This window comes from Penicillium digitatum, chromosome 2 (assembly GCF_016767815.1).
Source record: "Penicillium digitatum chromosome 2, complete sequence".
In the NCBI taxonomy this organism is placed as follows: domain Eukaryota; kingdom Fungi; phylum Ascomycota; class Eurotiomycetes; order Eurotiales; family Aspergillaceae; genus Penicillium; species Penicillium digitatum.
The window spans coordinates 3627987-3648309 of record NC_089385.1 but is presented as its reverse complement, the minus strand read 5'-3'; the positions used below and the strand labels follow the sequence as shown (position 1 = coordinate 3648309).

General features: G+C 48.7%; 9 protein-coding genes across 9 annotated transcripts; 5 read left to right on the top strand and 4 right to left on the bottom strand.

Annotated features, from left to right (window-relative positions):
- Positions 1-308: 308 nt before the first annotated feature.
- Positions 309-1692, top strand: Pdw03_7314 (ER membrane protein Wsc4, putative; the record flags this gene model as incomplete). The annotated part of the gene is made up of 4 exons (XM_014678534.1): positions 309-423; positions 476-816; positions 1102-1611; positions 1675-1692. The coding sequence occupies 4 exons, from the start codon at positions 309-311 to the stop codon at positions 1690-1692; spliced, it is 984 nt and encodes a 327-aa protein (XP_014534020.1).
- A 2034-nt stretch (positions 1693-3726) lies between these two features.
- Pdw03_7313 (Cyclin-like F-box) lies at positions 3727-4176 on the bottom strand (the record flags this gene model as incomplete). Its single annotated transcript, XM_066101619.1, has 1 exon — positions 3727-4176. One exon carries the CDS (start codon positions 4174-4176, stop codon positions 3727-3729), a length of 450 nt encoding a protein of 149 aa, XP_065956702.1.
- A 930-nt stretch (positions 4177-5106) lies between these two features.
- On the top strand, positions 5107-6448 carry Pdw03_7312 (integral membrane pth11; the record flags this gene model as incomplete). Its single annotated transcript, XM_014678536.1, has 4 exons — positions 5107-5350; positions 5418-5485; positions 5539-5915; positions 5968-6448. The coding sequence occupies 4 exons, from the start codon at positions 5107-5109 to the stop codon at positions 6446-6448; spliced, it is 1170 nt and encodes a 389-aa protein (XP_014534022.1).
- Positions 6449-7472: 1024 nt separating this feature from the next.
- On the top strand, positions 7473-9588 carry Pdw03_7311 (putative sterigmatocystin biosynthesis monooxygenase stcW; the record flags this gene model as incomplete). Its single annotated transcript, XM_066101618.1, has 7 exons — positions 7473-7765; positions 7821-7834; positions 7884-8133; positions 8193-8261; positions 8323-8580; positions 8650-9195; positions 9264-9588. The coding sequence occupies 7 exons, from the start codon at positions 7473-7475 to the stop codon at positions 9586-9588; spliced, it is 1755 nt and encodes a 584-aa protein (XP_065956701.1).
- Positions 9589-12263: 2675 nt separating this feature from the next.
- Positions 12264-13229, top strand: Pdw03_7310 (Major facilitator superfamily domain, general substrate transporter; the record flags this gene model as incomplete). The annotated part of the gene is made up of 1 exon (XM_014678540.1): positions 12264-13229. The coding sequence occupies one exon, from the start codon at positions 12264-12266 to the stop codon at positions 13227-13229; it is 966 nt and encodes a 321-aa protein (XP_014534026.1).
- Positions 13230-13300: 71 nt separating this feature from the next.
- Pdw03_7309 (HRQ family protein) lies at positions 13301-14461 on the bottom strand (the record flags this gene model as incomplete). Its single annotated transcript, XM_014678541.1, has 3 exons — positions 13301-13706; positions 13771-14236; positions 14302-14461. The coding sequence occupies 3 exons, from the start codon at positions 14459-14461 to the stop codon at positions 13301-13303; spliced, it is 1032 nt and encodes a 343-aa protein (XP_014534027.1).
- A 1245-nt stretch (positions 14462-15706) lies between these two features.
- On the bottom strand, positions 15707-16360 carry Pdw03_7308 (RNA binding protein, putative; the record flags this gene model as incomplete). The annotated part of the gene is made up of 1 exon (XM_014678542.1): positions 15707-16360. One exon carries the CDS (start codon positions 16358-16360, stop codon positions 15707-15709), a length of 654 nt encoding a protein of 217 aa, XP_014534028.1.
- Positions 16361-16872: 512 nt separating this feature from the next.
- Positions 16873-17934, top strand: Pdw03_7307 (glucose N-acetyltransferase 1; the record flags this gene model as incomplete). Its single annotated transcript, XM_014678543.2, has 1 exon — positions 16873-17934. The coding sequence occupies one exon, from the start codon at positions 16873-16875 to the stop codon at positions 17932-17934; it is 1062 nt and encodes a 353-aa protein (XP_014534029.2).
- A 265-nt stretch (positions 17935-18199) lies between these two features.
- Positions 18200-20264, bottom strand: Pdw03_7306 (Transcription factor (SPT8), putative; the record flags this gene model as incomplete). The annotated part of the gene is made up of 3 exons (XM_066101617.1): positions 18200-18431; positions 18490-20152; positions 20225-20264. The coding sequence occupies 3 exons, from the start codon at positions 20262-20264 to the stop codon at positions 18200-18202; spliced, it is 1935 nt and encodes a 644-aa protein (XP_065956700.1).
- Between the last annotated feature and the right edge of the window lie 59 nt (positions 20265-20323).

Genomic DNA, 20323 nt, shown 5'->3' with positions numbered 1-20323 from the left:
ACAACCTACGAGTTTTTCAATATTTAGCGGGGGGGATCAACAAATAACAGTTCGGACCTTTTTCGATCGACTGCCATCGAGATATTAGATTCATCCTCCAGATACTATCGGGCTCAGGTCCATAGTTGATCAACAATTTAGATCGGTCGGCCTACAGACAGCCAAATTCGATCTTCACTTTACGCCTACAAACTTTTTAACCATCGCTGCCTTCACGCTTGTTGGGACCGGGGTGGAAAAATAACGAAAACCACCAATCTTCAGAGCGGGCGACCGACTTGAATCAGAAACGATCGATCGAGCACACCATGAAGGTTACGGTGGTGATCTCGGCTTTTGCTTTCCTGGCTCGGCCATTCGCGTCGGCGGCATCCAGCCTCGCGTACTGTGCGTCAGAGAACACGGGGTCTTCTTTCAGTGCAGGTAAGTGAACGCAAACGTTAAAAACCTTGCCTATATCGCTGACACTTCATAGTTAGCAACATATATCAATCAAATGGAGCTTGTCAAATTACTTGCGCCAATTATGCCCTAGGAATCCTACAAGGAAAGAGATGCTGGTGCTCAAACGTTGCTCCCTCTGATGCGTCGCAATCCGATACCTCGGAATGTAATAGCTCGTGTCCGGGTTATCCAGCAGACAGTTGTGGAAGTGCATCCAAAGGAGTGTTCGCCTACGTGGAAATTATGGGCAACGATGTCACTAGCACAGCCGGTGATTCACAAACCTCAACAACCACCTCATCGTCATCGTCAGCCTCAACATCAACGTCAACCTCAACGTCAACCTTGAGCTCAACATCAACCTCAACCTCAGTAAGCCACCCCATGCATGGTCTTTGGGCAATTTTTTAAATTGGTTTCCCTCCTGTTTCCCTTTTTTTTGGAATCGACAACCCTATCTTCTAGCCTATGCAGCATGATTATGTGTTTTACTCTTTCTTGGCTTGTGGCTTTGCTGTCAGGGATAAGAGAGTACCATTGTTCAGCCCACAACTGTCACTGTGACTGCCTTGGATTCATCCATATCGGCTTCACAAACTGGATCTTTAGCATCACCAGTTTGATCAAATGACACGCATGGCTAACTTTTGAAACTAGTCAACAACGTCGGATCACACAACCAGTACCTCGGCTACCCTCTCAGTCCAGACCAACTCTGGCGGCCAAGTGAAGACCATCACCGTGTCTGGCTCAAGTTCGACTGCGGGCGCTAGCGCTGATTCCGCACCGGCTAGCACCAGCCATACCAGCTCGAAACTGAGTGGAGGTTCCATCGCAGGCATTGTGATCGGTGTTCTTGGAGGACTCGCACTGATTGGTGCTCTCATATTTTTGATCCTTTTCTACCGCAAACGTGCTCGTGCCGTCAGCCCTATCCCAAGCCAGGACATGGCTGAAGACAGAAATGGCAGGGGATCAAGCTTTATGGGAGGTCTGTTCCCGCGGGGCAATGGGCAAGGCTCTGCTGGTGGATCTACTCCCGCTCGTTCGGGCACAATTTTCACCGATCGGCGAATGAAGACCAACACTGTTATCTACCCGAACGGTGCTCGAGACAGCAGCGTTTCGCTGCAAGACAACGAAGACTACTCTCGTCCTGTTCTTCGGGTAAGTTGAACATTGCACTCTGAACCACTTGCTTCAAAGTCATGCTAATAGAGCGATCTCTAGCTTACCAACCCCGACTAACTTGGGAATGTCGATTTTCTCGACCATTTTTCTTTCTCTTCTGTCGTCCGGCGCCTTTCATTCTCAATTAATCTCGCACCATCCCAAATCAGCCCCATTATGATACCCAATTGTTGCTCGATTTGTTTTTCTCCATCGTCCCTTCTATTCTTATGGGTGCAGCTGGAAAAAAAAACGCAAAACGGCAGCACATGAAGCCAGGCGGTCTTTACTCCACCGCCAAGGAATGGTTCTGAAGGTGCATGCATTGGCATTGGCACGTCAGAACACACCAGAAGGAAACAGAAAATAAGAGCCCAACAGAATTGAAATCTATGGTTAATCCCCGGGCACTTGAGACGTCTTCACGAGCAACACAACACATACAATATCCTGCATACATACCCGTCACATCGGTGACGATGCCAGCTCATTCCAACATGATCTGAAAGTATACATACACTGCCGTATTTCGGTGCATCTGACATCGTTAGCCTCTAGGCTCGTTACTTTCTTGGCATTTCCTTTTCTTCTCTTGCTCTCATTTGTCCCAACATGCTTATTAGCTTTGCTTTTTTCTTCTCCATTTGTCATGTACTATTCAGCCTCTTCTGTCGCTGCCCCCCGTCTTAATTGTTCGTGCATTTGCTATGGCTTCGATCTAAGGGAATACGTTCCCGGCGCTGTGCTTAGACTGACTCACTCAATGAAACTACTCTACGCTTGGGATAAAGACTTGCTGATCACCTGCTCCTGTTGCATGGGGTCGTATAACATTGGTCTGGTGTTGTGTATTGAATGTTACCCATGCAATAAAAGCATGCAGCGTCCTTGCAACTTGTGGCCGAGAGTAAGTATAGATGGAGGCGGCTATGTAGGTGAGTGCTTCTCATGCCTGTTTTGGCCATTCGCATTTGGCGAGACTTTGTTTTTCGTTACCCTGGAGCTATGTCGATAGTTTCATGGCGAAAATTGTGTTCTCAACAGTTGATATTACCACCCACAGTTTCTTACTTTCTTCACACGCAGATTTGTATGTCACTATATTTTTCTTCAAGGCCCTATTGCTAGCGTATTCTATACGGCCAAGGCATGAGTAAGTACAGGTTTCATGCCTGGCAGTCTTCAATCTTCCAAGCCTTGTGACGGAGTTGCAAAATCTCATCGGATTCAATTTCTCTAATTCCCTTGCCTTGCTAATGACAATCTTCTCTCTACACGCACTCTTTGCCTTGTAGAGACCCCAATGACACATTTAAAAACAACACGCAAAACCACAATCGACACAGCAGTTTGAAAAATCAACCAAAACAGACTCCTGCCAATAGGAAAAGTTAGCACCGAAGAATGCGCAAGAAGACTAAAATGAGCCGGTTGATCTCTTCATTGTCAACGTTTTCCCTTGCCAAGCGACAAAGACGTGTCAAGATCTCCTTGACCTGACGTACCCTATCATTCATTCCAGGAGGCAAGAGTGACGATTCGAGTATCTTTGTATCAGCGTGCATCTGTGCCTTGACCTGTGTCGTTACATAATCTAGAAAAACCGCCTCCAATGTCTCCGAGAAAACGGCTCTCCTTTCAGGATCAATCTCTTTCCTCACCACTCGCAAAAGACGTGGCAAGGCATTCGCCAACAGGTCTACGTTGCTAAGATCAGTGCTTTCACCTTCATCTGCTGTTTTCTGCCCTGCTAGGTGGTGGGATTTAGACACTGCTGCCATGGACTGGTGTCCACTGCTCGCACCCGATTCTTTCTCTGACAACCCAAGACCTTTGATGGCCTCAGCAAGCGCATAATTCGAAAGGCAACCGACCCGTTTTTCTGCACAAACGCATTCAGCCTTTTGGACAAGACTGCAGATTCGACTCGAATCAAAACTGGCCCCTGCTAATGGAAAAACATGTAGCGCGATTTGATGGACGATGGTGGACGCGGTTTCGACTTCTTCGAAAATGCCCTTATCCCAATGATGAAGATTCAACATAATCTCCATGATCTTGCGTGCCGTGTTAGCATGAGAATCACTCTGCGGTATAGCTGATATTTGGAGATCATTGCTGGAGCGGTCCATGCAACCCTCCAGGTAGTCCACGATCTCGTGGTTTCCAAAAGCAAGCGCTGTGGCGTAAGCCGAAGGCGAGAACAAGCCTGCCGGGGTTATATGTCAAGGATGGAGGATTCGATCCTTCCTTGTAGACTAACTTCACGATCTCCAAGCTTCCCGTTCTGACGGCGCAGATCAATGGCGAAGTATACGCGTTCTCAGCTTGTTCGGTGCTCACACCACGGTAGATGAGCGTACGGATAATGCCAATTTCACGAGTGAGGATTGCAGCCAGAAGCTCACGCCCACCTGTATATTTTCCTAGGGGAAGCTTGGCATTCTTTTCAAGCATCAAGCGCGCAGGTTCCAAAAGGCCGTTTGCGAGAGCAGTGAACAGAGTAGTCTCCAGCAATTTATCGAAGGGATTGGTATCGGCACCAGCCTCGATAAATTCCATGGCCACATCCGGGGTTGATTGCTTCAGTGCGACAATGTGGATATTCTGTCGGATCTATTCCACGCTTAATGAGGAGACTTGGAGCCTAGGGTAGTGCTCATCAAATTCCCCTAATTGAACTAGTCAAACTTGCAACCCACGGCAAAGAAAATTGAAGATGTTTCAGCCCGACTTGGTGCATAGAAAGCTCATATTTCCCTTATGGGTTGATCTGGGCCATACTTCGCTGCGGTCGTGAAATCTACTGAGCCTGATGGAAATTAAAAGAATTAGTCATGATTCCCAACAAATTATGAACTTTCGGTCTGAGTGGCCAATGGATACAACGACAGAGTGAATTATCACTGTGCTCGGTCACTTCTAATCCCTGCTTTCTGGCCACTCGACTGATGAGCGGGGATGGGCAGGAGAGGGTAGATGCGACGAAGGTGGAGACTTTTGTCAAAAGTCGAGTCGAGAGTGGATCATCCGTCAAAGGTGTAATCATACAACACTCTGAGTATTAAAAGAAATGCGGCATACCCCTGTCAGTATAGCGGGTTGTGGGGCCCCGGTGCATTAATTGAAGTTGGACCGTTGCTATTAAGCCTCGTATTAACCAGACTAGGCCATTGTTGTATGCTAGCTCTAAAAACACACTGTGACAGTGTAGTCTGATACTTCCACCCCTGTTCTCCGTGCATCGATACACATTGACTTAATCAAATAAGATCTCTCGATTTCCTCCTCGCATCCGCGATTCATCGCGAGTTCTAGCATTTTCGGATATGTTGAGAAGAAAAGTCCCTGCTTGAAAAGAATCGCCTTGACCTATAAATACCATAGCACGCATGCAGTAGTCTACCCGAGCTGCCAGGGCACACCTATTCAGATCTGTGGCTCTGCATAATTCGTCTGTGATTCCCTCTCATCTACTACAAGACCGCCTACATGCCTAGCGCCATTGCTACGGGTGACTTTGGACCCGCACCGCCTGGGTTGAATTTAGCAAAGAACCAGACAGGCAACTTGTTGGGAGCAGTTATTCCTGTCGCGGTGATGGGGACCACTGCGGTTCTGTTGCGATTGATTGCGCGAATGAAGACCAAAGAGGCGATCAAATTCGCTGCCGATGACTACCTAATCATTGCAGCGCTTTTCTTCTCTTGGGGGACAGCAATCTCCTGCTTCATCAGTTGAGTCCCCAAATGAGTCGCGATATCGTCAGTGGATGGACAGAGCACTTACACCGGACTCCCTAGGCATTCATTATGGCAATGGTTATCATTTGCAATCCTTGAACAAAGCAGAGTTCATCACGGTTTGGAAAGTAAGGGAACTACTGAACGAGGTGCCTGAGCTAGACTTTGACCAAACATTCAGACTCTTTTCGCCTATGTTGTAATCTACGCCACCGCCGTCACCTTCACCAAATCCTCGATTGTCTTCTTTTACGGCCGCATCTTCAGCTTTCGCAGGTCACTCGGCTTCTGCATGTTCTTGGTTTTTGGGTACTGGGTCACCATCGTCATCACGGTTGCAGTAGCCTGTCGACCACTGCCATATTTCTGGCTGGCCTATACTGATCCAACGTCCGTGGGTGTCTGCATCAACGTGCCCGCATTCTTTTTCGGCAATGGAATTGCTGCCCTGTTGATTGATGTGACAATCTTGTGCGTGCCGATGCCAACGATATATAGGTTACAGATGCAATTGTCGTTGAAGGTAGCGGTCATGGGCATCTTGCTCTTGGGGAGTTTGTACGCATTCCCCTCCTCCATCGTAACACCGAACTTGGCTAATTGATCGTAGTGTCTGCGTGACGAGTATTTGCCGAATCCTCGCGCTACAGAGAAACACCCACGGAACAGATGCTACGTGGACTATGGCACCCGTCTTTATCTGGTCCTGCGTGGAACCTTTTGTTGGGATCATCTGCGCATGCCTCCCTACCTTTGGCCCTTTCTTTCGTCGGTGGTGGGCCAAGGTTCGGACAATGCGTTCATCAAACAATCACAGCACGAATCCGAGAGCTGAACGTCCATCGATTACAACGACCTGGCCCCGGAAACCCCGAGTAAAGATGCCCCCGAAAGACTCATTCTTCGGCATCAATGAATTTGACTGTGTCGACGAGGTCGAATTAATGAACGACCCACATGTTACCCGGTCATTGAGAGACGAATCTATGAGTGATCACCAAGATGTGGAGCGAGGACAATCCAGTGGCAGTATAGTCCGACAAGATGTGGATGTGACCTGGGACAAATGTAAAACCGACAAAATCAGCTGATCTCCCTTCAACTGCTCCAAATGACTCTGAACAGATGAAGAGTTCCTCAGCTTTGTTGGTAGGGAAGATGCTGTGATGCGGGTTGAGATGTATCACATTATTCATTCTTAAATGTAGAGTGCGAAATACACCATTCCGTCTTTATATATGCCATCTTGGCAATTCGTAATTCAGATGGCAAGGCATATGTTGTAATCTCGCACGGAACCACATTGGGGGGGGGGCCGCATAACTATGGCATCACTACGTAGTACATACTCCACTTGTAGTGTAGAACTAACCGTACACGAGATACTCCGTACGTTGTAGTACAACGTAGGGGCTGGATAAGTTAAGAGCGGTTTGTTGCTCCCTGGCATCCATTTTAATTTAGGAAAACCGAAGGAATGATCCTAGGATCCTAGCACCGTGGGTATGTTGTAGCATCCTGTCAGCTTGAGAAGGGATGCTAATGCACACGCACCTATCTGCTTTCTTGGCCAATTCTATTGGAGTACCAATATTCACTACTTTGCAACTTGTGCCATTTTTCTGTTGGATGAAATTGGTTATACGTGTGAAATAATACCATGTTTATGTTGTACTCCTGGCATGTGTGCAGCGTCCCCTTCTCGCCTGAGCTGGGGCCCATAGTGCCGCAGTGACCTGTCATGCCATTGATCACAGCGGGGCCAGTTAGCGTTCCCCGTCTACGGGGACTGTGTACAACAACATGTGGGAATTGCTACTGGGGTACTTCTCAAATGCCTCAAATGCCGCTATAAACCATCCTGTATCCATGAAGTTTCGATGGGTATCAGCAGCCTAAGAGCACAGCAGGTTTCTCCTCGCAGATTTTAATTTGTTTTTTGTTTTTTAAAGAAAAAGAAAATAAAAAGACTACAAGGACTACCAATTCCCTCTGCCTGAGTCTAGTTCATTTTCTCCAATTCATGATATATATACAGCTTCCGTAGGTGCCATAGTAGCATTGCAGAAGCAACTCACCGACTTTTGACTCTTCCACCCTCCCATATCCTTCAACATGCGTTCTCAGGTCATTTTAGATGGGCTGGGAAATAGTTCTGCTCTCACCTCGGCTACTCGCGTTGCTAATGGCGAGACTCCCCCTAACTGGATCCCCTGTGTCGAACAACCTGCATATACGCAACGCAAACTAAAGATCATCTGCATCGGTGCCGGTTACTCGGGCTTGACACTTGCCCACAAGATTGACCATGAGTTGAAGCTCGGCGATTTCGTGGAGTTAAAAATCTATGAGAAGAACCTCCAGGTCGGTGGAACGTGGGTAGAGAATACCTATCCTGGTGTTTCCTGGTGAGTAGTCTGTCTACATCTCTTATAGATGTGACTGTTTTACTGACGTATCCAGTGACATCCCCGCCCGTAAGATCCGTCAGTAACTCTTGGGCAACCGAAATTGACATCCGCGTAGATGCTTACACATTTTTATTCGAGCCGAATCCAAGTTGGTCCCACTTTTATGCACCCGGTCCTGAGATCGAGGAGTACATCCAACGAGCGACACGGAAGTGGAACCTGGACAAAGACGTTCAATTTAATACCCGTGTGACCGAGACTGTGTGGGACGATGAGCTGGGAAAGTGGAAAGTGGAGGTAGACCAGGCTGGTACAATCAGACACGATGAGGCGGATATTCTGGTCAATGCAGCTGGCTATTTGAAGTGAGAATCAGTTGCTGTCGATAGTATCCTTCCCTTTCTAACGCTGATCGTCCGGCTAGCAAAACCAGCTGGCCGGAAATTGAGGGCCTATCGAGTTTCAAGGGCAAGTTGCTTCACACTTCTACCTGGTGAGTAAAAAAACTGTCTACAACCATTACACCCCAAGAGGAATAACCAGTCATGCTTAAGGGATAACACCTACGACTGGTCGAACAAACGTGTTGCAGTCATTGGCAATGGATCTTCCGGGATTCAATGTGTGGCTGCAATGCAGCCGAAGGTCGCCCAGCTTGTCAACTTTGTGCGCAATCCGACCTGGGTTTCGGTCAACATCTGTGCACAGAAGACACTTAATGGGGGCAATTTTACCTACACGGAAGAGGAAAAAGCACACTTTGCGGAAGATCCCGAGGCTCATTTCAAGTATCGAAGGGAGCTAGAGGCCAGGCAAGTTCAAAATCCACCCAGCCCCCGTCAATCAAGGGATCGCCAGAACTAATCCAAATTCGAGTCAAGTGTCAATGCCTTCTTCTATGGCATGTATAGAGATCACCCGATGCAGTTGGCGTTGACACAGGCTTCCCAGCATCAAATGGCGGAGCAAATGAAAGGAATCTCCGACCCCGAAATTCTGTCAAAGATGCTTTCTCACAAGTTCCGTCCTGGCTGCCGTCGCCTGACACCAGGAGATGGGTATCTGGAGGCTTTCTCCAATGGCAATGCAACTCTCACCTTCGATCCGATTGAGCGTATCACCGAACAGGGTATCAAGACATCCACAGGCGATGAGCAGCAATTCGACATGATCGTCTGTGCTACAGGGTTCGATACGACCTTTATTCCATCTTGGAGGTTGATTGGTCGCCATGGAGCGACGTTGGAAGAGCGATGGAAAGATAACCCCGAGGCTTTCTTTGGGGTTCAGGTGGACACGATGCCAAACTATTTTATCTTTAACGGACCCAATTCTCCTATCTCTCATGGCTCGCTTCTGACGCAGGTCTCTTGGACATGCGATTACATTCTTCGCTGGGCCAAGAAGATTTCTGCGGAGGATATCAAGTGCGTTAATTTTTTTTTTTATTCGTTGTAGGTCCTGTCGGCGTTTGACTGACATTTTTTTCACGCAGGTCAATTGATGTCAAAAAGGAAGCCATGGAAGACTACAATGTGTACTGTCAAGAGTTCCTCAAGCGTATGGTGTGGTCGGATGAATGTCGAAGCTGGTATAAAAATGGAAAAAGTAAAGGTCATGTCACCGGGGTATATCCAGGCTCGATATTGCACTTCAAAGACTGTCTTGAGAGCATTGGTGGGGAGCACTTCCATATTGAGTACCGCTCTCAGAACCGGTTCCGATGTCTGGGGAATGGCGAAAGCGTGCATGATCAACATGGAGCTGGTGATTTGGCGTGGTACATGGATGATTTGAAAGTGCCCCAGCCGCCACTCTAAGCCAACAGCACTTGTCCGAGGCCCACATATGGTGTTCTACAACTTCCTATTGGTTTACGTCTCAGTTCCACCAGAAAGGATGAAAACTTTGGGAATGATCCAGGCGTGGTTTATCAGCCAAACTGTCATTCCTACTTGATAGACGAAGGTGACGTCGATAGAGGGAATGAAAGAGCAGTTTAATACGCTGCTTTTTGAATCGCTGCTTAGAATTTGATGAAGTTCTTACTGCAGTTTATATTCAGGTCCTGCTAAGTTATCCTATAATGTCTGGAGAGCCGATGATCAGAAAGAATAGTGCCTTTTTTAGTTCTTGATAGACCCAGAAACTCTTAACATGTAATATAAAGCAGAAAGAAACACAGCACCCTACTACCTCAAATTTGATCTCAATTGCCAAACTGATAGAATGTGTCTACAACATCCTCCTTCGACTCGCCATCAGATACGCTTTTTCCAGACAATCTCTGGTCAGTCCGTGTACCTACAGGGCGCGAATGCCCTAGCGGCGATGTGTCGATTACTACGTCAAAAAGATCAGGTACAGGGGACTGTCGTTCAGTCACAAACCTCAAAAGTCCCCATACAGCATGTGAAGACATGCTAGTTACCCAAGGGACAAGATAGGACGGACGAGTCTCGGGACGAACCGTGAATGTCTTCGCAGGACCACTCTCGGGGTGGTGGATGACTACAGCCTGGGTAACTGGAGGCATTGGAATAGGCACACCGAACCTATAAGGCCCATCGCTCTCTTGGACTCTGGCCTGGATCTCATCCCAAGTCTTTCGATAGTGAGTCTCGAAGATATTCGTCCACTCCTCGTCAGAACGATAGCCGGCGAGTCCAGCGCACAAAGACCATAAGAAATAGTTAGTGTTCGTCCATGTGGAGATACGTACGGCCCATGATCTAGAAGGGAGATTGTGTCTCTGACGGACGTCGCAGCGGATTACTGGTTGCTCGGTGGCCTGCACGACGGAAATAGGTACTCCGTAGACTGGGTGGACAGCCTGCCAGTAGTAATTAGTTGACATGATCACGAACTTGTTTTTTTTTTTTTTGTGGTGAGGAGGGAAAGGTAGACGTGTCAGTGGTGCTGGGTCACTGGGCCAAGGGAATCACCAAATTAAGAGGCAGAAAGCCTGAATACTGGGGGAGTGGCGGAGAGCTTAGTGCATATCGAGTTTTTGGAGAAAACAGATCTTATATAGCTTTTGGATATCCAGATCTTCAGACTTGGAAATTGACAATGTATTCGGCAACAAAGAGCTTAAGAGAAGCGGCCTTTATCTTCATCCAAGAGCATGATTGAAACATTTAGGCACAATGTACATTATGAGTGTATCTTTGTTTCCTTATTAGCAGGTCTGGCTCAGATTAGCAACCTCTTAAATCAGTAAGAACCATAAGAGGACTTTTTAAATCTTGAATTCGTAATTTGGATCCCATGGTGGGATAAGCTCTTCGTGATTTTTGGGAATGGAGTGATACTCATCTACAAAGAAAGAGAGATGCATGTCTTTGCGACATCGTTCCTTTTTATCGTCGAATTTCTTTGCAAGATTGATCCCCGAGAGCACTTCGGTCATATACAACAGAATGCAGTCCTGGCTGCGGTAGCCAATACAGAATTGACGTACCACGATTGTACGTTGAGTGAGATTATATGACACACTCGAGAGCAACGTGCGCGCAGAGTCTCAGTTAAAATGACAAATCCATAAACCCAGTTCAGACAATCCTCAAATCCCTGTCAGCAAGAGACATCTAGCTTGCTTTGTCTCGACATCTTCCTTTACATTAAAGAAACGAAGACAGCGTGTTCGACACTACATCTCGACTAGACTCAAGTTGGCGAAAATTCACCGTGTGGCTTATATACCCAGGCTGAGCTCAAGAATTGAAATCGGCTGGTTTTCTGATTTGCGGGGGTCATGTTGCATCCAACTTCGTCTGAATTGTCAGTGTGGTAAGCGCTGAACATCCCCTCATGCAGTTGGACAACACCGGTGTTAAGAGAGGATTCATGCTGGCACTTGGTTCTACGAATCACAAGCCAATGCAGCCAAGCCATGGCGCTCTCAGACCTGGAGGCTTGTTCTCTGAGAGCTTCGGGCCCAACATGCCCAGCCAATGCCGAGCTTGCTGGCACAATTCGTCTTCTAGTTTGTGGCGCAACATCGCCTCTGACAATTTGATGCTCATTCTTGACTGTCCAGATTATGATATCCCCACATATCGGTGTCATATTGGCCCCTTCAGCCGGCACATGTCATCGAATGATCAGATGTCCCCCATGTTGAATCTTCGGTTAGCTGCGCGTTTTGTCATGCGTTCCGGGGAAATGCCACTCGTGGGGGTTGACCCCAGAGCGAGCGGAGGAAGAAAAAAAAAGATTCGAGGCTGGAAAAGCGGCCAACACTATATAATCCACCTGCTTACCCCATTTTTCTTCGTTGATTACCGCGCATCATTCTCTTCTCGATCGTGCCTCAGCTTTGTCTTCTAAGATGGCAATCAGTCAGTCTGTAGTTGGCCGTGCCAACGCAGAGAAGCCTCACGGTCTCAAAGGCTTTATCTCAAACCCATATGTCTTCTTTACCTGTTTGTTTGCGTCGCTGGGTTGTATCATGTATGGTTACGATTAGGGTGTGATGGATCCTGTTCTCGTCATGGAGAACTTCGAAAATCACTTCCCCACATTCAAGGGTTCCACGATCCAGGGTTGGTTGGTGTCAGCGCTCGAGCTCGGTGCCTGGGCTGGGGCTTTGATCAACGGGATTCTCGCAGATCGTATCTCCCGTAAGTATGCCATGATGGTTGCTGTCATCATCTTCACCCTGGGCACTGGTCTCCAGGCCGGTGCACAGAATCCTGCGTACTTCTTCGCCGGCAGAATCATTGGTGGTCTTGGCATCGGTATGTTCAGTATGGTTATCCCACTGTACCAAGCCGAGATTGCTCCCCCTGAGCTACGTGGATCGCTTGTTTCCCTCCAGCAGTTGTCCATCACTGTCGGTACTGCCATTTCCTTCTGGCTCGACTATGGTATGCAGTTCGTCGGCGGCAACACCTGTCAGCCGGAGGGTATATCGAATCCGTACCTGAGTGACGGGAAGTACAATGCCGCTCAGAACCACGGCCATACCTGTTTGGGTCAGAAGACTATCGCGTGGAGACTTCCTTTGGCTTTACAGATTATCCCAGCTTGGATTCTGTTCTTCGGTCTCTTCTTCTTTCCCTTCTCACCACGTTGGTTGATGATGAAGCACCGTGATGAGGATGCCCAGGAGTCCATTTCCAGGCTGCGGCGACTGCCTGTGAACGATCCACTTGTTCGCGCTGAGTACCTTGAGATCAAGGCTGCTGTGATGTTTGATGAAGAGACTGAGAATGAGGTAATTGGGTCTGGAGGTGCACTGACTCCCTGGAAAGCCCTGTTTGCCTCCAACATGTTCAAGCGCCTACCGCTCGGTTGCGGTATGACGGTTTTCCAGCAGTTCACTGGCATTAATGCCGTGCTCTACTATGCACCCCAGATTTTCTCTTCGGTGAGTGATTCCTTCTTCCTCAAACACCCTTTTGAATATTCAATCAAAGGAATAGTGCTAGCGAACTGTTACAAATCAACCCGCTAAAATTCCTGCTGCCGGTGCCATTTCTCTCGCCAACCCTTGAACCACGGACTATCATCCAGAGTAGATACTTCCTAATCTTGCGGAACTAACCCATTCTCCTTCTGCTCCTCCATCCATTCCTCCAACGTGAGAAGTACAACATGCTGAAGATGCCAAACACCTTTATAATCCATGAGGTTCTTCGTTCCTTCTGTTAAAAGTTTCACCACTAAACTAGGTACGCCAGGTTCCTCCCGGAATTCCGTTACCGGGGTAAAAAGCGCCTTGAAATTGAAAACCACTGCACCTGACAACGGAAGGCGCCGGAGAGTCTGCCAGTCCACCCGCAGGTGACACTCGTCGATAGTCAAATCAGCCCGCTGAGAGAACCGCTGCAGCTCATGAGGGTCCCCGGGTGGCGTGCACAAAGGCTGTCCAATTTCCAGGCTCCAAGAGCCTCGTTGGATTGGTTTCTGAGTCGGCATCTTAGCGAAAAAGCTAAGCCCAACTCTCGTGTCAGAAGTGGTTGAACATCCAATCTCGCAGAAATCCACCAACATACCGATCCATCGAGAACTGCATCTTCTCCATATAATCCGGAATCGACTCGTGAATCTCATCCAACTGCTTTCCAACTTTCGACGCGACATTCCACCCCATCGCGGAGCAAATCACCGCCGCTCGCAGGAAGTAGAATCCCGTCGTATCGTCGCGAAGCATGATTGCGAAGTCCTCTGGTACGTTGTCTAAAAGGAATTCCAGAGGGGGCTTGGATTTGATGTCCTGCTCGGTACCGAGGATCTTGTTCTGCAATACGCGCTTGTCAACCAGGGTGAAGTAATGCGGGTATCGGGCGCAGATAAACTGCAAAACCATCTCCATCAACTCCTTGCATGCAAGCTCAGAGCCCGGCATGGCGTCGAGGATCTCATTTCCATGTTTGGTGTAAAGTTCTTTGCGCTGGGCAATGCGGCTTTTGTATGTACTTTCTAGCTCGATCCACCAGTCTGTTTCGAGCTTGGTCAAGGCTGTTTAAGAATTGACCGGTGCATTAGTGTTGAATCGCGCTTCTTCGACTTTCTATGGAACTCACACATCGTTTGGTGATACGCCCACCAGAATGGACGATATGGGCGAGGTAGCGCCTTTTCGATGTTGAACTGGGGATACGGGCTGGGAAGTGGAACCCCACTTAAAGTCGCATAGTCCGGAAAGTCTCCAAGTCCTTTGACCTCTGCCACGGGGAATCCCATCTCGGTGTGTATTGGTCGCACGGGCTGTCTTGATAGTTGGCGCTCATGGGTAGAATCTTCCGGCGCACTTCATCTTCATGCACGTCGCGTCCGGGTGCGGTATCACTATAAAGGTCTGCAAGCGTATATCTGCGTTGATGGGGGGGGGGGGGGGGGGGCAGAACAGTGTCATAGCTAGGAGGGATAGTTGGGCTTGTTCGAGCTTTCTTGTCCGGGGAGAAGGACCGCAGTGAGGTTCGGGAAGTTGAAGATTCTTGACCACGCTGCGTTAGTTTAATTAAGAGAAATCTGCCGAATGTCCAAGTAATGACAGCATAGACTCCCGTGGCAGCTCGTAAAATGAATCCAACTCGCCAAAGATTTTCTGGGATTGACAGAAAGTGCATAGCTGCCCAATCCATGCGAGTTAGGGCAACTGGACGACGATGGCGATTCAATTTATGTGGTTCCTAGAGGGCAGGCTTCGTAATAGTAAGTTTCGACTCATGAACGGACGGGGGGCAGGGTGAATAAGTACTCTCCGGGCCAACAGTTCGCAAATCAGGTTCGGATATCGTTGCCCTTGGAGGACGGATGTCCGACGCGGTGTGAAATTCGTATCCATATAGGGTGACAAGAGACACGCGTCATATAGCTGCTTTGGTCATCTGCCTTCGATTGGATTTGCTGAGTTAGGCGTGGGGAGAGAGGTCTAGGCCGACTTCTCCTATGTCTACCTTGCAAGCATTTGATGTAAAGCTGGTGTCTGCTTATAGTGTTACTCTTGTCAGATGTTCTTATCGTCCCTGTATGTTCTATCTCTGTGCCCATGTACAGAAGGTACATGTGATCAGTTACACCATTTTGTGATTTACGAACCTATCAGGACGTACTCGAGATGTATACCTTGCAATCTTTCGAAGGTGATGGCTCATTTGATAACTCACTACACTGCGCAATATGCATAGAACTAGAAAATCCTTGTCATGAATGGTTTGATTCTGCAGTCAGATGAGAAGAGATAAAGAGCTGGGAAAAAGAGCACCAAAGCGGAAGCCCTTCTGTTGCTCCAAAGGGTAAAAAAGTCCCGAGGCTTGGCGGCAGATGACTGTTTGATTATGGGGGAAGCACCTGTGGACAGTGCACAGCACTAGCCACCAAGACAAAACACACTATTACCCGATGTGTTAGTCTTGTCTTTTCTAGTAGCCTCTTCCCCTTCGCCGGAGTTATGTTTTTTTTGCGCTGAAAATCATATTACATTCGTCAGTCTTCTGGCTCACAAGGACTGATTCGCTCATCCAGCAAATCCAAGTCCTCCAGTTGTGATCGCGGCGGCAGCTTCCAGAGACTGGTACCACAGACACGGTCTTTTGTGAGAAGATCATCGACAAACTGATCCATGTAGGTAAGCGTGAAATTGTCGCGCACCCGTCGCTTCAGTTTCCGGTAATCAAGAAGTAGTGGCTCCAGGGTTTTGTAGACGTCGACCGGGTCGAAAGTCAGTCGCACGTAGAATGCCGCGAGAGCGCGGAGGTATTTAAAGTCGCCTCGATCCTTGACGAGAGCATCATCTGGATTTTCTGCCTCGTCACCACTGCCGGGGTCGGTGTAATTGAGTAGCTCGAGAATGACGTCTCGGTCAGGCCCGAGCTGAAGGAGCTTGAATGCGAGGCAAAGGAAGGGGGTGGGTTTCTCAGATACCCCGTATGTCCCACCGATAGAGGTCAATTCGACTGCACGATCACATAGAGTCGCTGCGTTCAAACCGAAGCACTGTTCCTTCCAGTAGTATGAGTCGGTGATGCGGTCGCGCACAGCTTTCTCAAAGAGCGTCGCGGGGTTGACGCCACGGATGAGAGGGCCCTTGTAGCCACGGTTATCGAGGAAGGAGCTGGCATCGGCACGATGAGCTGCCATTTTGGGAGTGAGGGCAAACGCTGAAATGCCAAGGCATCGAAGAGAAGCGAAAAAGGACTACGGTAGTTTTTGGAGGCCATTGCGATAATGCTGGTTTGGGGGGGGCTACCGCCTTTATTACCGCCTTAACCACTGTGGTCGGTCCAAAAAAAAATGTGAAGTCTGCCTTCTTCTGAGAAATGACTTGTATCATTGATTGGATTATCATCCTGAGCAGGAATTACAAATGACATATATCTACATCATAAACGGACGATGATCAATGCCCGGCTATTAATAACCATCTCGGTCAACCTGCTTTCAGGTGATACCGCCAAGACTGCTTATCGATAGTCGCGTGGACAACGTACACAACCTGATGTCATGAAAGCCCAACAGTAGGATATGCTTGGAGATTAAGAGTCCAGGGTGGCTATATTTTGAACCTCGTCCAGGGGGCCCTGTATGTCTAAAATTTTGATCTTGTCTCATCACAGTCTCATAATCCACCCTATGCAGCATCCCTTGTTGCCATGGTTCTTTTAACATCCTCCTCAGTTTCGGCCATTGTGTCGATGGGAGTGATCTGCATATTTACCGCACTGTTATTTCTCTCTGGGTATGTCCTGCAGCAGCAATCTGTCAAGAACATTCAACATGCTTTGAAACCCCAGGAAGCCGCACAAAAAGCCAAACATAAGTCGGGCCCCGCATTCAAAAAGCCACTAAAACGAGGGGGTGTATCAGACACAGGGAATGGGGCTGATGAAGATGTACCTATCATTGGGAGGCAACCCAATTACGACTCATTTGGAAACTATGCCTATCTCCAAATGCTATCTGAACCAGATCCATCAGACATCTGCTCCGCAATCCTTTTCTTCAAACAACTCTCGACAAATGGAACAGACGTCCAGGACCGCCTTTTCATGTACCCAGAGCATTGGGACCGAATGTCAACCGAGAAATTGGGCGCATCTGCCACCAAAGCATTATCTATCTTACGCACTGCAAGTGCTGAATACAACATCTGGCTCCTCCCCATCGACATGTCAGCAGCCACAGCTGCAGGCTACTCAACAACAAACAGCAAGCTGCTCCACCTGGGCCAAATCCAGTTCATGCAGTATGACAGTGTCCTCTATCTTCAAACACCTGGTATACTGTTAGATACAGGCAAACTGGATGATATGCTCTTGGATCGACCCCTGCCCCTCCGCCACGACAAGGATCGCCCAGAGTCGTACAACAACGAGGCGTGGATTCCTATGCCCCTTCGCGCAAACCGTGAGGCGGACCTCCCGCCCGTATATCTCATTACCGTCAACAATATCGAGAATGGGAATATTGAGGCAAGGACTCATGTTCCGAATGTGGCGTTGCCTGGTTTTGGTAGCCTTGTGGTTGGGCCCCGGGGAGCTGCCAAAGCAGCGAAATCGGCGGATGCCAATCAGCCTGGCTATGTTTATTTCGATAGCGATCGTGATGGACATGTGAAGTGGGCCAACAATCCTCATTTTGGGAACTGGCGATCCCAGCAAGCTGAAGTTTGTGAGGGATTGGATTTGGACGAAATCATTCATGACGAGCAATGATTTATTGATTCTCATGTGACATGGTCTTGTACATGTTGTAAATATGGCGGGAAATGGCGTTGGTGTTTGTGAGCATGTAGATTTATATTTATGTGGCAACCGTTTCAACTTCCCAATTTGGGTTTTTGGCTACAAGTATTTACTGTCTGTTTCAATTCATTTGTATGTATTTCTCTCACCTTCAGAATTCCATGTCATGATCTTCGTTCATTATGTGTCAATATGGTCCATTATGCTTTTAAATTTCCGTCATTCATAGCTTTCCCTATTGCGGCACACCGATTTCATAACCAAGGAGGACTTCGGTAGTGTTTCCTTCCCAGCCCCGATTACCGCTAGTAGAGATCATGTAACGGCATGCGTTGTCGATATACAGCTGAGATATAGTTCCCGTCCGATGACCAGGAATGATCAAGAAGGGGACTGGGGGTTGGCGAGAAGACTGGTCAGCTTGCACGTTTTGCAGATCATAGAGACGGAGGATATCGTGGGAGGCGCTGTTCATAAGAAAAGTTAGAAAATGGGTTCTATGTTGCACCATGGTCTTTTACTCACCAAACAAGATGACGCCCATTCGGCATGGCCTTAAGTGCCGTCACCGGCCCACTCCCCTGTGGGAACTTGAAAGTCCGTTCAGCATTTCTCAAACCCTTGTGTAGACTGTATTCTTCGACAGTTCCATTTCGTCGGCCGGCATATATGTAATTTCCATCGGGGGACCAACAAGCATTCATACACCATGGAGGAGAATTATCGGGGGTTATGCGGGCGACGGGATCAAGCTGTCGCCGGTCCCAAACCCGGATTGTCCCATCAATTGAAGCAGCCAAGAACATATTATCACTCGTCACACTTTGCTCTTGTTGTGTATTGTGTGAGAAGTCCGGAGCTGGTGGAGGTGTCTCAAGATCCTCTGCTTTAGGTAGTCCATTGACAGCCGGCTGCACTGGGCCAGTCGAGATGTCTGCATCGCTTATCTCCGTCTTCTGGTCCGGCTCACCTGTAGGGGCATTTGTTTGCTTGGACAGTGCATTGAGTGTGGTTTGTGCCTGTCCCCCGTCTGGTTGGGCAGGCATTTCATCATCAACTTCTCCTGGTGCGTCGGCATCCGGCATAGCTCCATTGGCTAAAGCGCGGCCAAACTCGTCGTCCTCATCTACTCCAAATGCTCCACCGGATGGCTCACCAATGTCAGCAGCTCCACCGTCCGCGTCACCGAATAATGAGTCTGCTCCACCAAAGAGCGAGTCGGCCGGGGAGCCCGCCTGCGGGTTCTCGGTCGGGCCCACGTCTCCATTGTCGTGGGAGGTATCCATAAAGGTGAAGTTATCTGTACCAGGGGCGGCATAGTTTGATGTATAGGTGCCATTGGTCCGCTGTGATTCGATTGTATCCTTAGGGACCGGAAGGCTGGACTCTGGTCGAATCTGTAAAGCAGATATTTGTCCGCCGCTGCCACCGAAAGCTCGTCTAGCTTGGCCAGTATTCAGATCCCAGTCAAAGACCCGTTTATCCCAGCCCCCAGATAGCAATGATTCTTCATCTGATGTGAGGTTCAGGGATGACACTGCCGAGGTATGTTGCCGCAGAAGCGCAATTTCCTTGCCCTCTTCGTGGCGCAGAGTTTGCAGACGAATTGCCCCGGATTCTAACCCAGAAAGTAGCCACAATCCTTCGCTATGGCTAGCCAAAGAGTACACCGGCGATAGGTGGCTGCCATCCGTGCTCTCCCAATATGTCATCAAGACTCCCGCTTTGACCACACTGTCCACGAAGGGGTGTCTTTGCGCCACAGTCAACATGAGCTTGCTGTTTATTGAGTCTGCCCAGTTATACTTTCGCACGAATCCATCCGATCCACCGGTGAAAACCCAACGCATATCGGCTGTCGCTGTAATGGCATTGATCGAGGTGGCATGCGGCGCGGCTGTGGTTGGGACCACATCGTAGATTCGGGCTGTGAGGCATTCGGGGCGCACACTTGGGTGATAGATGGAGAACGGTTCAAACACGATGTTGTCGCCAGTGCCATTGGTGGTTTGTTGCATGCCAGGGCCCTCCGACACCTGGCTTGCATTTGAGGGGCTATCGGGATCTTGGTCACCGTCCCCGTCTTGATACTGATCATTTTCATTGTCGCCCTCACCATCATCGACGTCGCGCATAGTGTCGTCCATATCGTTGTCGTTCTCGTTATCGGAGCTTCCGTCCTGCGAGCCTGGGGAGTCGCGGGGGTAGTTAGCAAGGTTGAGATCGATCGGTGGGCCATTGGAACAAGGAATAGTCATACCTCCTATGTCACGGTCCTCTTCTTCCTCCAGTGAAGCCATGATGACTGGGGCTCTCGTGGCAGTTCAGAGTTGTGGGGTAGCCACTGTTTGTGCGCAAT